This window comes from Thermobia domestica, chromosome 9, assembly GCF_964235325.1.
Source record: "Thermobia domestica chromosome 9, izTheDome1.hap1.1, whole genome shotgun sequence".
In the NCBI taxonomy this organism is placed as follows: domain Eukaryota; kingdom Metazoa; phylum Arthropoda; class Insecta; order Zygentoma; family Lepismatidae; genus Thermobia; species Thermobia domestica.
Genome location: NC_137462.1, coordinates 94,280,164 through 94,303,011, shown reverse-complemented (window position 1 = coordinate 94,303,011; position 22,848 = coordinate 94,280,164). Strand labels below are relative to the sequence as shown.

General features: G+C 36.8%; 1 protein-coding gene across 1 annotated transcript in view; it reads right to left on the bottom strand.

The window, feature by feature from the left end:
- LOC145660938 (zonadhesin-like) overlaps positions 1–21,684 on the bottom strand; it is an 88,329-nt gene extending 66,645 nt beyond the window's left edge. The window contains exons 1-6 of the mRNA XM_081726378.1: positions 21,255–21,684; positions 19,087–19,182; positions 13,864–14,091; positions 10,873–11,100; positions 7,828–8,055; positions 1,754–1,936 (exon numbers count right to left, since the gene is read on the bottom strand). Of these exons, the coding sequence (XP_081582504.1) occupies positions 1,754–1,936; positions 7,828–8,055; positions 10,873–11,100; positions 13,864–14,091; positions 19,087–19,182; positions 21,255–21,684 (1,393 nt within the window). The remainder of the gene's footprint in view (positions 1–1,753; positions 1,937–7,827; positions 8,056–10,872; positions 11,101–13,863; positions 14,092–19,086; positions 19,183–21,254) is intronic.
- Between the last annotated feature and the right edge of the window lie 1,164 nt (positions 21,685–22,848).

Sequence of the window (22,848 nt, the reverse complement as noted above, 5' to 3'; positions counted from 1 at the left end):
ATAAATAAAATTCTCATTGTTGACAACTTACAAGAAGAATCTCTGGTGGCTCAACAGATCATATATGATTCTGTGATGAAAATAAGTGGATCATCAGGATTAATAATTACAAGAAGTATGATAAATTCAGTGAGAAGTTCAATGAGACAATATCAGGTGTATTTGGAAAAAAAAAGAGAAATAAATGCTGGAGACGAGAAGAGGAGAGAGAAACGGAAGATTCAGCAACAAATAAAGGAGCTGGAGGAAGAAAAGAAAATTAACCTGCGAAGACAAGGATATTCAGATCAACTATGCGAGAAGAAAACTATGCGAGAAAGTATGAAAACAAATTTCTAAATTTGTTGCATTTAACAACTGCACCAGCAAAAATATGTGTTACATAATGTGTGTGTGTGTTCTTTTAATAATCAGTAAAATCATGTATGAACTGTTTATTACTATAGGCAATATTAAAATACTGTGTAACTGGTATTATAATGTGTAAGCATATAATGTTTATTTTTTTCATATCTTAAGTACTCTGTATACTGCACACTTTCATTTGTAACTTTACATTTTGTGTAATATGTAGGCCTAATTAATATCGGCCTAATGCACATGTTTGTAAATTTGCATTCCTTTGGAAAGAAAATTAAAAAAGAAAGAAACAGAAGTGGAATAGAACAAGGCCAACTATGGGGAGTGTGGAGGCTGGGGTTTCTTTCTTTTTTCTATATTTTTAAGTTATTCGGGGGTCAGGGAAATCTGGAACTTTCGTCATGGAATGTCAGGGTAAAGTCAGAGATCTTCTCTCCAAATTGTATGGACACCCTGTTTACATTTCTAAATGAAATTATATAAATTAGGGCGTCACTTCAAAAAAGTGGGTGGGGCAACTGCCCCCTCTTGCCCCCTTATCGCCGCCAATGATAAGGATGAGTATCGCATACTATGGGAAATAAATAGTGTAGAATCAGTAGCGTAATTAGAGCATGAATATTTTTCTTTTAAGAGTTATTGTGAAATCTAAAGAATTAATATCCCGATCAAATATCACTTAACAGTGTTAGTAAATTAAGTACGGCTACATCATTATATAAAGAACTTCAAATACTGCTAAAGTAATAACTAAAATATATATTCAAATGCATTTTGTTTCGTATCTTCTCATAGACATCAAATACATTTTGTAGTTATCTGACCAGAATCACTCGAAAATACAAACTCCGCTCGTGTTTCAACAAAATTACAAAATAATCTTATTAATATAAGCAAGCTCAGATTGTTACTTAAACCTACAAATCTTTGAAGGGTGTTTAAACAAGTTTTGAGTTTAATATTACATTAAAAATGCATAGAGGAGCTTCTTCGTGGATAAATGGTTAGCATAAGTGCGTTTGGCTTGCGATATCCGGGTTCGATTCCCGGCGGGAGCTCATGTGGTTCAGATTCCACGTTAATCAGTACGTCCCGTCTCTTATAGCCTCGCTGCTGAAAGGGACGTTGAAGTCAAAATCAATTCAACTCAAAGTGCATAGACGTGAAGCTCAAAATGTGGAATCTCAAACTGGAAAAATATAAATACTTCGATCTTGAAAGATTCGAAATAATACGTTACTAAAATCTCTCTCAAAATTTGAAATAAACGAAATGTACATAGAAGATTTACATCGTGCATTACTTGTGAGGTATAAAATTACTCTAATCTTTCGGGGAACGAAAGAACAACAACTCGTCCAGTCAGGTACAATATCAAAATACTGATGCCTACCTTTGCACATGAAGTCAGGCACACATATTCCTCTATCGCCATCATTTTCCCCGCGAAATCCTTGCTTGCAAAAACATCCTTGTTCGCATTCAGATCCACACAGTACAGGATTAAAGTGTGCTACACACGACATTCTGCATCTTGATCCACAATAGCTGTATACCATATTAGGATCTGGGCATGCTGTGGATAGAATGATATAATTCCAAAATACAATTTAATCTAATAATAGCACATGAAGTAGTAGCTAGTGGTTTTACTAATAGTTAAACTCTATAAACAATTATTTACATGCTCAAAATAATAGCAAATAATATTATAAAGTGATGGCATCAGATGACATGAAGTTGTGTATACATTTTTCTGTTTAAACTATTACATTACATGAAATTTGTATATAAACCCAGTTAAATATCAGTATTCTGTTCTACAGATAATAATCATATATTCATGTGGTTCGGATTCCGCGTTAATTAGTAGATTTTGTCTCCTATAGCCTCACTGCTGAAAGGGACATTAAACTCAAAACCAACTCAACTCAATAATCATATGTGAATGTCAATAAATTTCTCATGCAGTGGCACATTTTTAATTGCACAATGAGCATACATGAGTTGCATTTGTAATACAGGATTATGGTCAGAAATAGAACTCATTCTTGGGAAACTAAAACTAAAGTTATATCAAACAGCCATTTCTTTCTGTCTCCTACCATTCTAGCTTTATGAAGATTAACCCTGCAATGAGAGCGGGGATTTTGGTGTCGTGGATAGTCTCGCGGGCTACCACTGTAGCCCATTGGTTTTTATTTTATTATATTGCCTAGCTTTGTTAATATTTCTATCTTTTACGTATAGATTTGTATTTATAAACTGTTTAAGGCTTTTATACACAATTTGATAAATATGATTATTTTGAAACAAATTTATATACAAAGAAGACCAACAGCATTCATTTTTCAAAAGTAATACACGAATAAGAATGTAAAAGTTATTTTTATTTAGCAATAAATGTACCAATCAGTCGTATTTTAAACTTTCCTTTATCGTAAACATATATGTCAGAATTCTCAAAAAAAAATAATTTTAGAAAAATTGGACGAAAAAATATTACAAATAAACGTATTATTCACAAAACATGTACTGTTTCAGCGAAATATTTTTTTTATGATTTCTTTCTATCGAAGTTTGATTACAATTTTGCATAATTATACATATGCTATTTACATTCATGTATTTTTATTTTTCTGTTTTCCTATTCATATCACTCTAATCATGTTCTGCACACAAATAATGAGTGGTCAATGCACACTTTCCTTCAAGTATTGACCACTCATCTGAAGGATGCCAATAAAGGCACGTATTTCAGCCTCGTCTGTAAGGTTTGCATCATAGTCACGTACAAATCTCTTTCTAACATTGTCAATGTAAATATTGGCACAACGAACTATAAATCTCAAACTGTTTACATCTAAATGTATTTCTAGACATGCAAGTTGCAACAACGCAGACCTAGCCTCACCTGTAGGTTCTGAAAAATGAAGCACAATATTATGAGCACGAGTGCGATTAATATGAGTAGGAGGGTCTTTTCACCAGGTGGAATTGTCATTTCCTATATAATAATTTACTTCACAACTTTATTTACTACAACTATCATCAATAGGTGTCAATGATCCCTGTTGTTTGGAATTCTCAATCACATCTCAATTTGCACAAACTATTTCTGTGTCGGAAAAATGCACTTCTTCGGTCTCCAAATGTTCTTCACCATCACTATGGTCATCTAGAAAACATTCCTCGTCATAACTGGCATTTTGCAAACTCATTGACTATCTGATTAGCATTCAAAGTATGATGAAAAAACTTTCGACGTGTTGGGACACTTATGACAGCAATAGTCGCGCGGGCTACAGATGTAGCCCATGAAACTTTCAAGCAGAATAACAATGAGCTCCTTTCGCTTTTACGTTCGACCACACACTAAATGCACAGAATGATAGTTGATAGAAAGGTGCACAGACACCCCTTGAACTACTTTGTGGCAAGGAAAACAAAAACACTTGGCTACAATATCTAGTAGTCCGCGCACGTATTGCAGGATTCATATTCAATTCGAAAGTGGCAATAGATGTATACAACTTCCTGTTGCACTAGAACTAGAAGAATAAAATCAGAAATGGAAGACTTTCTTCGAATGATTAATCGATTGCAGAAAACTGTTTCTCTCTATGTTATGCCATTTCTTCCCCCTGGAATTGAATAATCAATCCAGAATTAGTAGTAAGTTGTGTGTTTAGTAGGAAGATGCAGATGAAAATGAAACTTTCTTTCAGATCTTAAATCGATTCAAACAAATCGTTTCTCGCTATCTGCTACCATGTTTGTTCTGTGATGATTAACATTGAAAGAGGAACTTACTAATTCCTTCCACTTCCGGTTTGGTTGAGTTGAGTTGATTTTAGATTAGCGTCCCTTTCAGCAGCGAGGCTATGTGATACGTGGACCTACTGACTAACGTGGAATCCGAACTACATGAGCTCCCGCCGGTCTCAAACGCCAAAGGCACGTACGCTAACCGCTTACCCACGAGGGAGCTCTCCGGTTTGGTTATAGGTTCAGATGAAAGCTATTCTTTGGGCACTGAATCAATTCAAGAAAACGCTTCTCGATATATCTTACCGTTCTTGCTCTGAGAACAATTGACAGACGGACGTGCCGTTTTATATGACTTCCAATACTTATGCTTAGCATAGTTTAGAAGTCACATATAATGAATATTTATATATTGGTTTCCAAGTACTTCAAAATAGTATGTGAGTGTATCTTCTTCTCGGGTAATCAATCTTTCGATGGCTTTGAAGCAGTCCTCCACTCTTCTCTATTTGGAGCCAGAGTTTACACTTTTAGGTGTTTTATCTTCACTACACCTTGTATTATTTGATCTGTATATCAGTCTGTTTTCGTTTGATTTGACCTTAGCTCAACTATAAGCAGCTAGGCTGTATGAGATGTTGATCTACAGTTTAAAGAGGAATCCGAACCACATGACCTACCACATGGAATCGAACTTGAATTGCGCCCTTTCTCTAACTATATTGTGTTTCGTGATTCCTTCAATAACTGATGGACTTTTTCATATTTGGTAGTGTGTAAAATTATCTTATCTCTGCTTATTGAAAATTTCTACAGTACACTCCTCTTCTCCAATTATTTCCGATTTATTAATTAGATGTATTTTTGTTATTGATGTCTATATTTTCGTATAACCTTTAAAAGTTTATAAGTTCAGATATGTAATCAGTGATTTCGAAATATGTTACAAAAACCCATATGCTATAGCATACTGTAGGCAAGATATTACAGGAGACGTGCTTATTTTTGGAAATGAATACTAATTCCGTGGAATGATTACATTAATAAAGATAACCAAGAAAGTTATGTCGCTTTTCCGCCCACCACCTTCAAACATCGATATGTCGCCTAAGACATACCTGGAACATCAAAGATAGTCCTCATCAGCATCGACGACTAGACCTTCTGCCAACGTTCTGGAAGGCCATGGATTCCATCGCGGTAGAACTTGGTGGATCGTGAAGCGAAGGTCTCAAGTGCATTTTGTACCTCTACTAGGGATTTGAACGGCGTACTCTAAGGTGATCGTCCAAGGAATGGAACGGGTGATAATCGGACGGTACAATGTCCGAGGAGTATGGCGGATGCAATAGTGTTCCCCATCCAAGGCGTAAAATGGTGTCCCGGGTCATCCTAGCCAGATGGGACTTAGCGTTGCGCAGCAACAGGGGGTCCCCTTTGCGATTCAAAAGTGCTGGCTCCAGAGTTATGAGTTTTTCTTGAACACGGCTAAACTGCTAACAGTTCACAGTTGTATTGATGTTCTGACCAGATGGTATCAGTTCTCGATGCTCAATGCCGCGAGCAGTCCACCAAACACATAGGAGGACCTTGTTTGCTGTTGGTGCAGTGTCGGTTTCGGCTGTTTTCGAATCGGTTAATGGTATGCTAACCAATGATGACGGCTTCGTGTAGCTTCGTACAGGACCCACTTCTCATCAAATGTCAACACACTATACAGAAATGGCTCCTTCCTCAGGTGATACAGCAAAGAAACACACAATGCCTACTGGCCCGGAGTCAAATCATGTGGGACTCATTCGACCCAACTTGTACTGCTTCACAAGTTGATAGAGGAGCTGCCGAATGGTTTCTTCACTCACACTGAATTATAGTCCCAGTTCCTCACATTTCTGGTCACTGTTCGCCTGCTGTCTGACGATCTTCATTTTATACATGTGTTGTTCTTGGGGCACGTGGTGCGTCTTCGAGTATTTCTTCACCATCCTTAAACTTATTAAACCACCGCTGCACTGTCCGCGTAGTCACTACATCCTCAGCAAAGGCCTGGCATATCTTCCGCTCCGCTGCTGCGGCGTTTGACCGCGGTAACTCATACAGCATACACCCTCTTATGATGCTCTATGGAGATCCTATGTTCACTCTGTCCTTACGCAAGTTCACAGTGTAACTGCCACAACCAGGTAGTATGTTGGATATACGCACAGCAACAGCTTACCTTCGCCTTATCTCCATTCGCATTCAACTTACGGTGTTAGGGCCAACTCCACAAAAAGCGACAGAACTTTCTTGGTTACCTTTATAGTATAACAAAAATAAAATATTAGCCCAATCACAACATATGAGGGCAACAAATCAATATACCCTTTCTTGAATTCCTAATATTTTACCTTATTTCTGAAATGACATATGCAACATAGTTCATTATGTAAACAGTATTACCCATTGAAAAAAAATGAAACGAAATCTTTTACGTCCCACAGTTATACCAGCTAAGCTAAAGGAGACGGTGAAGATAAGAAATGAATAGCATGGAGGAAAGAAGAAGGTGGGAGGAAACGGGAGAACACCGAAGAAACCCATGTACACGGTGTTTGTCCAACACAAAGTTCACTTGACGGGAGCAGGTTTTCAACCCGGGACCCCACGCACCACAGGTGAACGCTTTGCCACTCAGCCACCGCAGTCCAACAGTATTGGCTATTGAGGACCTGCCCATAATATACAAGGTGTCCCAAAAGTAATGGTAAAAAATAAAACCATAGACTCCTGGCACCACACAATAAAAAAAGTTATATGACCTGTAGCCCGGAAGTGGACAGGAGCGGAGGTAGACATCTTCCAATGTGGAGGGCAAAAGTACTTGCCGACTTACAATACCGCATTGAAGATGCGTGTGAACAGTTACGGAACACACTGGGAGTGCCGAAATGCATTTGAATCTCACGATTAGCACATTGCATACACGTGGGAGGACAACACTTTGAACATCTGTAGTTACCTTTATTATTAGCACGTATGACCTAGTAGTTTGTAATACAACTCTGTGTAAGATACTACGTTACAAATAAACTACATCATTGTGTATTCTGCCTGTTATTTCATACATTACACAACTAGTTACACTTGTTCTTATTTCTACCTTCTCTTTGCAAGTTTCTTTCTGGTATCTCACTTTCCATTGCCCTCTGATAATATGCAACCATGCTAAGTGGTCTATGCTTTGACTCTCATTCTACATATGCGTGTAATCGTGCCATGGATAAGAACTTTTTTCTTTATGATTTCCATTTTTGCTGCACCGTTTCAATACTTCTGCCGTACAGACATTCGATGAATCTCTAAAGGACGTACAGAGAATCTCTGGAGCAGTTAGGTAATATACGTTTAGCATGTCAATTCAAGATGATATTTATGTATTTATGAATCTCCTTCTTAGCTCCTATCATTATTCCGCTGGTAGGTGTGAAGCTCCTTTCCCCCACATTTGAAGCTCTCTAGCTCCGCTCCTGTCCATTTCCGGAGTATAGGTCATATAGACATTTGTTTCCTGAGTCGGTGCCAAGAATCTGTGGTTTCATTTTTTACCATTACTTTTGGGACACCCTGTTATTCTGGTATAAAGGGTCAAATTTATAATACTTACAAATTTAGAGAGTAGTCTACTCTTTCGGTTATAGTAAATTTAAACAAACTCACCTTGGCGTATAGCGCATTCTGATGTGGGAATACAAGGTCCTACATTTTCAGCATTACGGGGACCATCTGTTAGTTTAAGACGTGTAAATCCATCCTTACAGATACATTTTGGAGGAAGTTGGTCTTTACAATCCGTATTAACTGCAAGTACACAGGTTCCTTCACAAATACCATGGTGATTAAATACTTCGTTTTCTCCACATACAGGACCTTGGAAATCTACGGGACCTACGAGCAACAAATTGATAGATAACATGAACAACTTTTAAGGTATGATTACAATTAACATTTATAATTAACCAATTATGTAACTTGTGAAACTGTTATATTAAAAACAGACACACACACATACATATACGTACAAGGTGAACTATTTATATTTAAATGATCTTTTCACTTTTAAACTATAGGCCACAATCACTGCAATTTTGTTCGATACAAATGTTTACATGGAAAAGTCGTTCGTCACTCTATCAGATTAGTAGCACAGTATTAAGAGCCCAACATAGAGTCGTATTATTTTCTTCAAATGGTACTAAATCATGTTATTACATATTTCAAATCTACACGTGTCAAGTTAGACGAACCACAAACATTAAAACGACCGGAACATATCTCAAAATAATGGGTTATTTATGGGCTAATTAGTTGTTCTAATCCCCATTTCTGGGATCCTACTGCTTAGCGGAAAATTGGAATGAAAATGGGCGAGAATAGCTTGATGTCAAGCTAAAGAAAAACATACAGTTATATTGGTCCGATCGAAAAAAATCAAATACCAGAATTAAGGTCTATTTGTGGGTTAATTATTTGTTTTAATCCCAATTTTTGGGCTTCTACTGCTTAGCGGGAAATCAGAATCAAAATGGGCGAGTTCAGCTTAACGTCAATTTAGAACCCCCATACGGTTACAACGGTCTGATCGAAAAAATTCAAATACCAGAATTATGGTCTCTTTATGGGCTTATTAGTTGCTCTAATCCAATTTTTGGACTGCTACTGTTTAGCAGGAAATCGGAATCAAAGTGGGCGAGTCTAGCTTGATGTCAAGCTAGGAAACCCCATGCGCTTAGAATGGTAGGATCGAAAAAAAATCGAGCACCAGACTTATTGGCTAATTAGTTGCTCCAAGTCAAATTTTTCGGCTAGTACTATTTAGCAGGAAATTGGTATAAAAATGCGCGAGTCTGGCTTGATGTCAAGCTAGAAAACCCCATTCGGTTACAATGATGTGATCGAAAAGATCAAACGCCAGAATTATGGGCTAATTAGTTGTTTTAATTCATATTTTTCGGCTCCTACTGTTTAGCGGGAAATTGGTATCAAAAAGGGCGAGTCTGGCTTGAGTTCAAGGTAGAACCATTCATGCGGTTACAATGGTGTGATCGAAAAAATTCAAAAGCCAGAGTTATGGTCAATTTATGAGCTGATATGTGCTCTAATTAGGATTTTTTGGCTGTTGTCGTTTAGCAAGAATTCTTTTTCAAATTGTGGGTTTATGCTTAACTTCTAGCTATAAACCTAGGGCTATAATACACCGATCGAAAGAATTCAAATGTCATAACTATGGGTTAATTCTGTGCCAATTAGATTCCATAACGTCGGCTTTTGTTAGCAATGGTCAGTTCGAAAGAATCGAAACGTCAGAATTATGGGCTATTTATGGGATAATTAGTTGATCTAATCCCAATGTTTGGGCTCTTACTGTTTACCGGGAAATCGAAATCAAAATGGGCGAGTCTAGCTTGAGATTAAGCTAGAACCACCCATGGACTTACAATGGATCGATCGAATAAATTCAAACGCCAGAATTGGGGACTATTTATGGGTTAAGTACATGTTCTTATCACAATTTTTGGGCTCCTACTCTTTAGTGGGAAATCAGAATCAAAATGAGCGAGTCTTGCTTAACGTCAAGCTAGAACCCACATACGGTTACACTGGTCCGATTGAAAAAGTTCAAACGCCGCAATTATGGGCTAATTAGTTGCTCTAATTCCATTTTTCGGCGCCTATGGGGTACCACCGCAGTCCCACAGTATTGGCTATTGAGGAGCTGTCCATAATATAAAAGTTGTCTCAAAAGTAATGGTAAAAAATAAAACCATAGATTCCTGGCACCACAATAATAAAAAAAGTTATATGATCTGTAGTCCGGAAGTGGACAGGGGCGGAACTAGACAGCTTCGAATGTAGAGAGGAAAAGAACTTGCCGACTTATAATACCGCATTGAAGATGCGTGTGAACAGTTACGGATCACACTGGGATTGACGGCATGCATTTGAATCTCACGATTAGCACGTTGCATACACGTGGGAGGACAACACTTTGAACATCTGTAGTTACCTTTATTATTAGCATGTATGACCTAGTAGTTTGTAATGCAACTCTGTGTAAGATACTACGATATAAATAAACTACATCGTTGTGTATTCTGCCTGTTATTTCATACATTACACAACTAGTTACACTTGTTCTTATTTCTACCTTCTCTTTGCAAGTTTCTTTCTGGTATACCACTTTCCATTGCCATTTGATATTATAAAACCATGCTAAGTGGTCTATGCTTTGACTCCCCTTCTACTTGTGCGTGCCATCGTGCCACGCATAACAACATTTTTCTGTATGGTTTCTATTTTTACTGCACCGTTTCAATACCCCTGCCGTACAGACATTCGGTTAATTTCTAAAGGACGTACTGAGAATCTCTGGAGTAGTTATATAACATGCGTTTAACATGTCAACTCAAGATGATATTTATGTATTTATGAATCTCCTTCCTAGCTCCTATCATTATTCCGCTGGTAGGTAGAAAGTTCCTTTCCCCCACGTTTGAAGCTCTCTAGCTCAGCCCCTGTCCATTTCCGGAGTATAGGCCATATAAACATTTTTTTCTTCATTTGGTGCCAGGAATCTGTGGTTTCATTTTTTACTATTACTTTTAGGACACCCTGTATTTCTGGTATAAAGGGTCATATTTATAATACTTTCAAATTTAGAGAGTAGTCTACTCTTTCGGTTATAGTAAATTTAAACAAACTCACTTTGACGTATAGCGCATTCTGATGTGGGAATGCAAGGTCCTACATTTTCAGCATTACGGGGACCATCTGTTAGTTTAAGACGTGTAAATCCATCCTTACAGATACATTTTGGAGGAAGTTGGTCTTTACAATCCGTATTAACTGCAAGTACACAGGTTCCTTCACAAATACCATGGTGATTAAATACTTCGTTTTCTCCACATACAGAACCTTGGAAATCTACGGGACCTACGAGCAACAAATTGATAGATAACATGAACAACTTTTAAGGTATGATTACAATTAACATTTATAATTAACCAATTATGTAACTTGTGAAACTGTTATATTAAAAACAGACACACACACATACATATACGTACAAGGTGAACTATTTATATTGAAATGAGCTTTTCACTTTTAAACTATAGGCCACAATCACTGCAATTTTGTTCGATACAAATGTTTACATGGAAAAGTCGTTCGTCACTCTATCAGATTAGTAGCACAGTATTAAGAGCCCAACATAGAGTCGTATTATTTTTTTCAAATGGTACTAAATCATGTTATTACATATTTCAAATCTACACGTGTCAAGTTAGACGAACCACAAACATTAAAACGACTGGAACATATCTCAAAATAATTGGTTATTTATGAGCTAGTTAGTTGTTCTAATCCCCATTTCTCGGAACATACTGTTTAGCGGGAATTTGGAATGAAAATGGGCGAGAATAGCTTGATGTCAAGCTAACAAAACCCATACACTTACAATGGTCCGATCAAAAAAAATCAAATGCCAGAATTAAAGTCTGTTAGTGGGTTAATTAGTTGTTTTAATCCTAATTTTTGGGCTCCTACTGCTTAGCGGGATATCAGAATCAAAATGGGCGAGTTCAGCTTAACGTCAATTTAGAACCCCCATACAGTTACAATGGTCCGATCGAAAATATTCAAATACCAGAATTATGGTTTATTTATGGGCTTATTAGTTGCTCTAATCCAATTTTTGGACTGCTAGTGTATAGCGGGAAATCGGAATCAAAGTGAGCGAGTCTAGCTTGATGTCAAGCTAGGAAACCCCATGCGCTTACAATGGTAGGATCGAAAAAAATCGAACGCCAGACTTATGGGCTAATTAGTGCTCTAAGTCAAATTTTTCGGCTCCTACTGTTTAGCGGGAAATTGGTATCAAAATGGGCGAGTCTGGCTTGAGTTCAAGGTAGAACCATTCATGCGGTTACAATGGTGTGATCGAAAAAATTCAAAAGCCAGAATTATGGGCAATTTATGAGCTAATATGTGCTCTAATTAGGATTTTTTGGCTGTTGCCGTTTAGCAAGAATTCTTTTTTAAATTATGTGGTTCGGATTCCACGTTAATCAGTAGGTCCACGTCTCATATAGCCTCGCTGCTGAAAGGGACGCTAAACTGAAATCAACTCAACTCTTTTTTAAATTGTGGGTTTATGCTTAACTTTTAGCTATAAACCTAGGGCTATAATACACCGATCGAAAGAATTCAAATGTCATAACTATGGGTTACTTGTGTGCTAATTAGTTTCTATAACGTCGGTTTTTGTTAGCAATGGTCAGTTCGAAAGAATCGAAACGTCAGAATTATGGGCTATTTATGGGATAATTAGTTGATCTAATCCCAATGTTTGGGCTCTTACTGTTTACCGGGAAATCGAAATCAAAATGGGCGAGTCTAGCTTGAGATTAAGCTAGAACCACCCATGGACTTACAATGGATCGATCGAATAAATTCAAACGCCAGAATTGGGGACTATTTATGGGTTAAGTACATGTTCTTATCACAATTTTTGGGCTCCTACTCTTTAGTGGGAAATCAGAATCAAAATGAGCGAGTCTTGCTTAACGTCAAGCTAGAACCCACATACGGTTACACTGGTCCGATTGAAAAAGTTCAAACGCCGCAATTATGGGCTAATTAGTTGCTCTAATTCCATTTTTCGGCGCCTATGGGGTACCACCGCAGTCCCACAGTATTGGCTATTGAGGAGCTGTCCATAATATATAAGTTGTCTCAAAAGTAATGGTAAAAAATAAAACCATAGATTCCTGGCACCACAATAATAAAAAAAGTTATATGATCTGTAGTCCGGAAGTGGACAGGGGCGGAACTAGACAGCTTCGAATGTAGAGAGGAAAAGAACTTGCCGACTTATAATACCGCATTGAAGATGCGTGTGAACAGTTACGGATCACACTGGGATTGACGGCATGCATTTGAATCTCACGATTAGCACGTTGCATACACGTGGGAGGACAACACTTTGAACATCTGTAGTTACCTTTATTATTAGCATGTATGACCTAGTAGTTTGTAATGCAACTCTGTGTAAGATACTACGATATAAATAAACTACATCGTTGTGTATTCTGCCTGTTATTTCATACATTACACAACTAGTTACACTTGTTCTTATTTCTACCTTCTCTTTGCAAGTTTCTTTCTGGTATACCACTTTCCATTGCCATTTGATATTATAAAACCATGCTAAGTGGTCTATGCTTTGACTCCCCTTCTACATGTGCGTGCCATCGTGCCACGCATAACAACATTTTTCTGTATGGTTTCTATTTTTACTGCACTGTTTCAATACCCCTGCCGTACAGACGTTCGGTGAATCTCTAAAGGACGTACAGAGAATCTCTGGAGCAGTTATATAACATGCGTTTAACATGTCAACTCAAGATGATACTTATGTATTTATAAATCTCCTTCCTAGCTCATATCATTATTCCGCTGGTAGGTAGAAAGTTCCTTTCCCCCACGTTTGAAACTCTCTAGCTCAGCCTCTGTCCATTTCCGAAGTATAGGCCATATAAACATTTTTTCTTCATTTGGTGCCAGGAATCTGTGGTTTCATTTTTTACTATTACTTTTAGGACACCCTGTATTTCTGGTATAAAGGGTCATATTTATAATACTTACATTTAGAGAGTAGTCTACTCTTTCGGTTATAGTAAATTTAAACAAACTCACCTTGACGTATAGCGCATTCTGATGTGGGAATACAAGGTCCTACATTTTCAGCATTATGGGGACCAGCTGTTAGTTTAAGACGTGTAAATCCATCTTTACAGATACATTTTGGAGGAAGTTGGTCTTTACAATCCGTATTAACTGCAAGTACACAGGTTCCTTCACAAATACCATGGTGATTAAATACTTCGTTTTCTCCACATACAGGACCTTGGAAATTTACGGGACCTACGAGCAACAAATTGATAGATAACATGAACAACTTTTAAGGTATGATTACAATTAACATTTATAATTAACCAATTATGTAACTTGTGAAACTGTTATATTAAAAACAGACACACACACATACATATACGTACAAGGTGAACTATTTATATTGAAATGAGCTTTTCACTTTTAAACTATAGGCCACAATCACTGCAATTTTGTTCGATACAAATGTTTACATGGAAAAGTCGTTCGTCACTCCATCAGATTAGTAGCACAGTATTAAGAACCCAACATAGAGTCGTATTATTTTTTTCAAATGGTACTAAATCATGTTATTACATATTTCAAATCTACACGTGTCATGTTAGACGAACCACAAACATTAAAACAACCGGAACATATCTCAAATTAATGGGTTATTTATGGGCTAATTAGTTGTTCTAATCCCCATTTCTCGGAACATACTGTTTAGCGGGAATTTGGAATCAAAATGGGCAAGAATAGCTTGATGTCAAGCTAACAAAACCCATACACTTACAATGGTCCGATCAAAAAAATTCAAATGCCAGAATTAAGGTCTATTTGTGGGTTAACTAGTTGCTTTAATCCCAATTTTTGGGCTCCTACTGTTTAGCGGGAAATCGAAATCAAAATGGGCATGTCTAGCTTGAGGTTTAGCTAGAACCCCCCATACAGTGGCCCGATCGAAAATATTGTAACGCCAGAATTGTGGACTATTTATGGGCTAATTATATGCTGTAATCACAATCTTTAAGCTCCAACGTTTAGCGGGAAATCAGAATCAAAATAGGCAAGTTGAGCTTAACGTCAAGTTAGAACACCCATATGGTCACAATGGTCCGATCGAAAAAATTCAATCACCAGAATTATGGGATAAATATGGGCTAATTAGTGGTTCTAATCCAAATTTTTCGGCTCCTACTGATTAGCGGGAAATCGAAATCAAAATGGGCGAGTCTAGCTTGAGGTTAAGCTAGAACCCCCATGGGCTTACAATAACCCGATCGAAAAAATTGTAACGCCAGAATTGTGGACCATTTGTGGGCTAATTTGATGCTTTAATCCCAAATTTTGGGTTCCTAATGTTTAGCGGGAAATCGAAATCAAAATGTGCGAGTCTAGCTTGATATAAAGCTAAAAAAATCTTATATGGTTTCAATGGTCCCATCGGAAAATTCAAATGCCAGAATTATGGGCTATTTATGGGGTTATTAGTTGCTCTAATCCAATGCTTGGACTGCTACTGTTTAGCGGGAAATCGGAATCAAAATTGGAGAATCTAGCTTGATGTCAAGCTAAGAAACCAAATGTAGTTACAATGGTCGGATCGAAAAACTTCAAACGCCAAAATTGTGGGCTATTCATGGGCTAATTAGCAGTTCTAATTCCAATTTTTCGGCTCCTGCTGATTAGCGGGAAATCGGAATCAAAATGGGCGAGTCTAGTTTGATATCAATCTAGAACCCACCACATGGTTTCAATGGTCCCATCGAAAAAATTAAAACGCCAGATTTATGACCTATTTATGGGCTTATTAGTTGCTCTAATCCAATTTTTGGACTGCTACTGTTTAACGGGAAATCAGAATCAAAATGGGTGAGCCTAGCTTGATGCCAAGCTAGGAAACCCCATGTGGTTACAATGGTCAGATCGAAAAATCAAACGCCAGAATTATGGATTAGTTACTTGCTCCAATTCATATTTTTCGGCTCCTACTGGTTAGCGGGAAACTGGTATAAAAATGGGCGAGTCTAACTTGACGTCAAGCTAGAAAGCCCCATGCGGTTACAATGTTTGGTTCGAAAAATCAAACGCCAGAATTATGGGCTTATTAGTTGTTCTAATTCATATTTTATGGCTCCTACTGTTTAGCGGGAAATTGGTATAAAAATGGGCGAGCCTAGCTTGATGCCAAGGTAGGAAACCTCATGCGGTTACAATGGTTGGATCGAAAAAAATCAAACGCCAGAATTATGGGCTAATTAGTTGCTCTAATTCATATTTTTCGGCTCATACTGTTTAGCGGGAAATTGTTATCGAAATGGGCGAGTTTCGCTTGACGTCAAGCTAGAACTCCCCATATGGTTACAGTGGTCAGATCGAAAAAACGCCAGAATTATGGGCTAATTAGTTGCTCTAATTCAAATTTTTCGGCTCATACTGTTTAGCGTGAAATTGATATTAAAATGGGCGAGTCTAGCTTAACGTCAAGCTAGAACCCCCTTACGGTTACACAGGTCCAACTGAAAAAGTTCAAACGCCAGAATTGTGTGCTAATTAGTTGCTCTAATTCCATTTATCTCGTTATATATTATATGCAATTATTTATTGATATACATTATTTACTGATCTACTTCTATGCATTTCTATGCAAATTACTTCTTAATACAATAGATACTAAGTTTTCAGTTCACACCTCCAAATAATGAAAATATGCACAATCAAAGCTCTTTTGTATGTACAAAAATTATACAATACATGTATTAAAAAGGAGATAAAAACAAGTTATAAAAGACAAAATGTAAGCTTTATAACAGCCAAATGTCACACAAATGCTGAATATGATAAGAACCTTTATAAATTTTCTATATAACGTTGATAATTTTTCTAATATATGTTGAATGGATGTTTTATAATTATTTTGTATACTTCTTTTATCAAACTAGTGAAGAGAATATACAAGAAGCAAAGGTTCTTCGAATTTTATTGTAGCTTTTCATTGCCACAATAGAAGTTGAGAATTACGTAATCAGATACAAAGAAGATAGTTCTAATTAGCCCATAAATAGCCCATAATTCTGGCGTTTGAATATTTTCGATCGGACCATTGTAACCGTATTAGGGGTTCTAGCTTGATGTCAAGCTAGACTCGCCAATTTTGATTTCGATTTCCCGCTAAACAACAGGAGCCTAAAAATTGGGATTTAAACAACTAATTAGCCCATAAATAGCCCATAATTCTGGCGTTTGAATATTTTCGATCGGACCATTGTAACCGTATTACGGCTTCTAGCTTGACGTCAAGCTAGACTCGCCAATTTTGATTCCGATTTCCCGCTAAACAACAGGAGCCCAAAAATTGGGATTAAGACAACTAATTAGCCCATAAATAGCCCTTATACTGGCTTTTGAATATTTTCGATCGGACCATTGTAACCGTATTAGGGTTTCTAGCCTGACGTCAAGCTAGACTTGCAGATTTTCATTCCGATTTCCCGCTAAACAACTGGAGCCCAAAAATTCGGATTAAGACAACTAATTAGCCCATAAATAGTCCATAATACTGGCGTTTGAATATTTTCGATCAGACCATTGTAACCGTATTAGGGGTTCTAGCCTGACGTCAAGCTAGACTTGCAGATTTCCATTCCGATTTCCCGCTAAATGGTATGAGCCTAAAAATTGGAATTAAAGCAACTAATTAGCCCATATTTCTGGCGTTTGATTTTTTTCGATCGGACCATTGTAACCGTATCGTGAGTTCTAGCTTGACATCAAGCTAGACTCGCCCATTTTCATTCTGATTTCCCGCTAAACGGTATGAGCGCAAAAATTAGGATTAGAACAACTAATTAGCCCATAAATAGCCCATTATTTTGAGATATGTTCCGGTTGTTTTCGTGTTGGTGGTTGGTCTAACATGACACGGGTTTCAAATCTACATATAAAATAAAAACTTACAACACCACTCTTGTTATAGTTGCAAACTGAAGACCCTGTAGCATTACGAACATCGAAATGCAACAAATGTTGTAAGGTTACGCAACAGTAATATCAAAAGTATGATTGTAGTTTAAAATATTAGTGTTATCAAAAGTATGTTATCAAACGTTTGGTTATAGATTAAAATATAGTGTTAGCTTCATATACATGTAAGAGCAAACATTGTACTCATATTTGTCTGAGATTTCACATTGTTGGCACACAAAGAAAAAGGGATCGTCCTCATGAAGAACACAGCCCTCATTAAACCGCTGAAAATGTACATTGAACTAAATCAGTGAATTGTTTTTCCCGTAAACTAACCTCGACAGATAGCACAATAGTTTTCTTTTTGAGTTTTCCCATTTTTGTTACTGTGTTTTGCAACATTTTTATATCTGTATATTCTTTTGTGTGTCACTACCTTTGGATTTTTTTATATTTCTTTGCAGTTTGGCACTATTGTCTTTCGCTTTACAGTATCACATCTCATTTTCTTGGATGAATCCATACCCCTCTAATATAATTAACTTTTCTTCTAGTGCGTGTTTGTCTTCTTCAGTAAATGTTGCATGTTCAACAAAATTTTTCTTGCAGTTAACTTTGAATAACCTATCACTTAATGTATCCGAGGAACCTGAAAAGCTCTTGAAGCAGTAGAAAGTAGCATTGCATTCTTAACGGCCTCTATGGCTACTGATATTTTGTCCAAATTCCAGGAGCATCTCATACAATGGAAAAAGCATGCAGACATTTTATTTTCTATGTGTTAATACTAATGTAGTATTTTTGATATATGGTTATTAAAAATCACAACAAAAAGGGGGGAAGCATCTGTCTAACGTGCTCCAAATGTGAGTGTCGAAAGTATTCAGAATGTATATGCTGCAGTTAACTATATTTTTTGCAAGTTAGAAATACTGCACACCTATGAACGATCTACTTGTGATTGCACAATTTTCAGCTGTATCTTGTCCACCATGAGTGCTGAACAATACAACTTTTGCTTCTAAACAAGAACTTAACAAAACATATTAAAATTTTACAATGAACCTTAACTTCTCACATACCTCTCACACCTTACGTCATAAACTTAGATCTTTCTCGTCAAATTATTCTACTTATTTTTTAAACTTTTACAGATATACATTCCATACATCGCACTATAATTGTATAAATACGCTATAATTGTAAAAAAAAAATAAAGTCGGTGAACAGGCAGGAAGTTCAAACTATTCACTATTTAAATTTATAAAATTTACTTGAACTTTAGGTTATCTTTATTACCTGGGTTACCGCTATTCCAATTAGCTATTTCTGGAACACACGTCCCTGTCATAGGATCAAAGTAAAGACCAGGAAGACACCAATTATCTAACTGCGCTAATGACGAAAAATTGAGAAGTAACACGAATAAAACAGCAAGGAATATGTCAAAGTTGGAGATACTCATTTTCATCTTATAAATATTGCGATTCTGGATAGTGTTAATAGGTAGAGACTAAAGAATAAAAGAACTTGGTACGTACACTTTTAAAAAAATATATACACGACAGCAAAGATCGTTATAATTAATGTAGCGTATAAAGTTATTTTTAAATATATTTAATCACTAAGCCACTTTTTAAAAGCAAATATTCCAAACGGAAATGTAACTTGTAGGAAATATGCGAGTAATGCCTGGAGTAACTTATAAAATAAATTGAGACATGCATATTTATTAATTACTTCTAATATAACTTCCACAACATATCACACTAATATACGTATTGACTATTAGGTTGAGAAGTTCTTGCTTAGGTCTATCAACGGAATATATGGGAAAGTACATACTCTCGTAATTGTATAAGTATTTAAACATAAAAAATAATGTTATGGTACATATTATAGACGGTATTTAACAAAAAATTGACCTCACACCTTGGAAGTACATATGCATTTTGCTACACTACACTTTACATATTAATTTCTTGTAAAAAAATGTTTGTTTTCCAATGGCTAGAAAATGGATCTATAACTAACGGATTATTTCTAATATTATTTCTGAAAGCGATGTTTCAATCAGCTGTATTTCAACGAAAGCACTATTTAAACGAAACTGTTATCTTAGTCAACATTCTTACGTTGCTATATGTTTGATACTTTTGCCCACTTTTTAATGGGAATTTAGCAGAATAATTTATTATGTTAACAACTAGTGTCTATAACTTGTATTGGGATGAGAACACGTTTCTAAAATATTCGTTTATGTGTTGTAACTTGCAAATTTTCTCCGATGAAATTTCCTTTATCCTATTCTGGTTTTTAATTATCTAGATCAGCATGTACTCATTTTACTCATTTTGCGGCGAACATTGATTATGAATATATGGGAGCTCCAACATGCCCTGAATTATGATATCCTAAGTAGTGCTTATTAATTAAATTATTTAGTACATTCTTCACAAATATTCATGAAACCCGAAACAAAAAACTGATCTACTTTCATTAGTTATATATATATATATATATATATATATATATATATATATATATATATATATATATATATAATTATATACAGGGTGTTTCAAAACGACAACGTTTGGGAGGTGATTCCTGACACCAAAATAAGACGTAAAGTATAGACCAACCTGGGTGAACAAATGCTTCCTTTCAGAGTTATAAGCTGCCGAAACCATGAAAAAATGATCCTCCAAAACTATCCTATCTACCGTAGTCGACTCAAGACTTTTCTTACGAACTAATATTTGCTCTATCCAAAAATACATGTTTCAGAATCCTAAGGTACTCAGGCAACAATTTTTTACAGGCAGTTTGGTTACGGGCATATAATCTGAAGTACTCACTAACTACCTCTATAAAAATTATTGCGGAAGTACTGCGGGATTCTGAAGCATGTATTTTTGGATAGACCACATATTAGTTCCTTTGTAAAATTTTGACCCTACTAAGTTAGGCCCCATAGTTTTGGAGCCATTGACCTTTAAAGTTCCTTTTTTCACGTTTTCGGCAGCGTATAACTCCGAAAGGAAGCATTTGTGCACCCAGGTTGGTCTATACTTTTTGTCTTATCTTGGTGTCAGGAATCAACTCCCAAACGTTGTCAGTGTTGTTTTGAAACACCTTGTATATTCGTTATATATATATGGTACAGTATCCAGCAAAATGAGTTATGATCACTCAACATATTATATTACCAAAGCCCACCGGACTAATTTGAATACAGATTCCATACCGTATTATAAATTGCGCTTTTCCTATGTCAAACAAACTTCAATTAATTACGGCGGGCATACTTATAGTTGTGAGCAATATTCTTTCACAACCGTAAACTTTATTTGTAAGTGAAAAGCAAATATATCATATCAATCTACAGACCTTTCTTTCACTTTTACACATGTATCTTTTTTTCTTAACACATCTTCCTCATCGTTATGCAAGTTTGAAAATACCCTTGCGATAGAATTCCGTTCTAGCTGTCTGTTGACACTGACGCACTGCTTTGCGAACACACACCAGTGTCTCGTAGCGATGGCCTCGCATATGTTCCTTCACAAAACCGAAAAGATGGTAGTCGGAGGTTGCCACGTCCGGATTGTAGGGAGGATGCGGACGTGTTTTCCACCCTAATCTCCTGATTTGCCCCATAGTGGCACGTGCAGTATGGGAACGCGCATTTTCCTGTTGAACGATGATCTTTCCAGGACGTTTATCACGCAAGGCACGACGGAGCTTCAAAAGTGTCTGCATGTAGCAGGCAGAATTTATGTTTTTTCCAGGCTCATGATAGTCAACCAGAATGCAACCTTGTGTATCCCAGAAGACGCTCCCCATAACTTTCTCTACCGATTGCAGTCTTCGCTTTCTTCTTCGGTAGCGCATTCAAGTACCGCATGCCGTAAACGTCACCAACACCTAGTGGCCCACTTGCCGATAAATGTCGATCGTCGGTATAGCGACGCGTCAAAGGATTGCTGCTAGTGTGTCACTGGCGGCAGAGTTTCGTCAAGTCGAATGAGATATCTAGAGTCGGGATGTTGAAGATACCACCGCGTAGCAGCGAGAACTTCATTTTAGTCCGCGCTTCTTCGATTCGTCGCGGAGAATGGCTAAAGGACCATCACGAACTACCACCAGTCATGTGCATTCCGTTATTATTATATATTAATTTTTCGACAAATTGTTCCTAAAGTGAGGTCAAAATACCCCTGCCTCTACATTATGAAGTGAAAAATCTTGAGATGAGTGCGTGTAATTATATGAATTTAGATGGCAACTCTCGCCGATCATTAGAAAGTGAATATGGGAGAACTATGAAATACAGTAAATAGACGCACGTATTTTGTTATAAAATTACGTGGAGCACACATTTTATCTGATCCCAAACGGTTATCATCGATCCCGAACGGTTAAAGGAGCAATCTGATCAGCCAATTCTAAAATACTCAATGATTTATCCTCCTACAATTGATATTTTATTTATCGTCTCTGTGGCCGAGTCGGTAAAAATATAAATAAAAAATAAAAATAAAAAAATAAATAATAAAAAAGTCTGAAGAACCTCAGCTTAGTAATCATAAGGTTGGTGTTTTGCGCCCACCCCGGAGTACATTTTTTATATTTTTTGAAGTGTTTTTTAGACTCACCTTAATGTAAACAAATTACTCATATAGGCGATTTTACATATTTAGGGGTAGTAATTTTGTGGTTTACTGGCGTTTCGTTGCATCTCTGCCACTGGTGGGCTGTTAGTGATATAGTTTTCAAAACCGAAGTGTGGTCAATGCGGATGTCGTTGTTGCCCATCGGTGGTCCACTGGTGGTACGGCATGGGACAGTACCATTCCATACTCTGTCGTTTTGTTTCAGGCTCATAATGATGGAACCAGCTTTCATCTCCAGTCATAATACTCGTCAAAATGTCATCACCTTCATGTCGAAATCTCTGAAGAAGGGTTTGGACAATGATAAATCTCTGACGTTTATGGTCCTCGGTTATGGACGCGAGAGACAACGGGCATAAACCTTCCGATAACCTAAGCTATG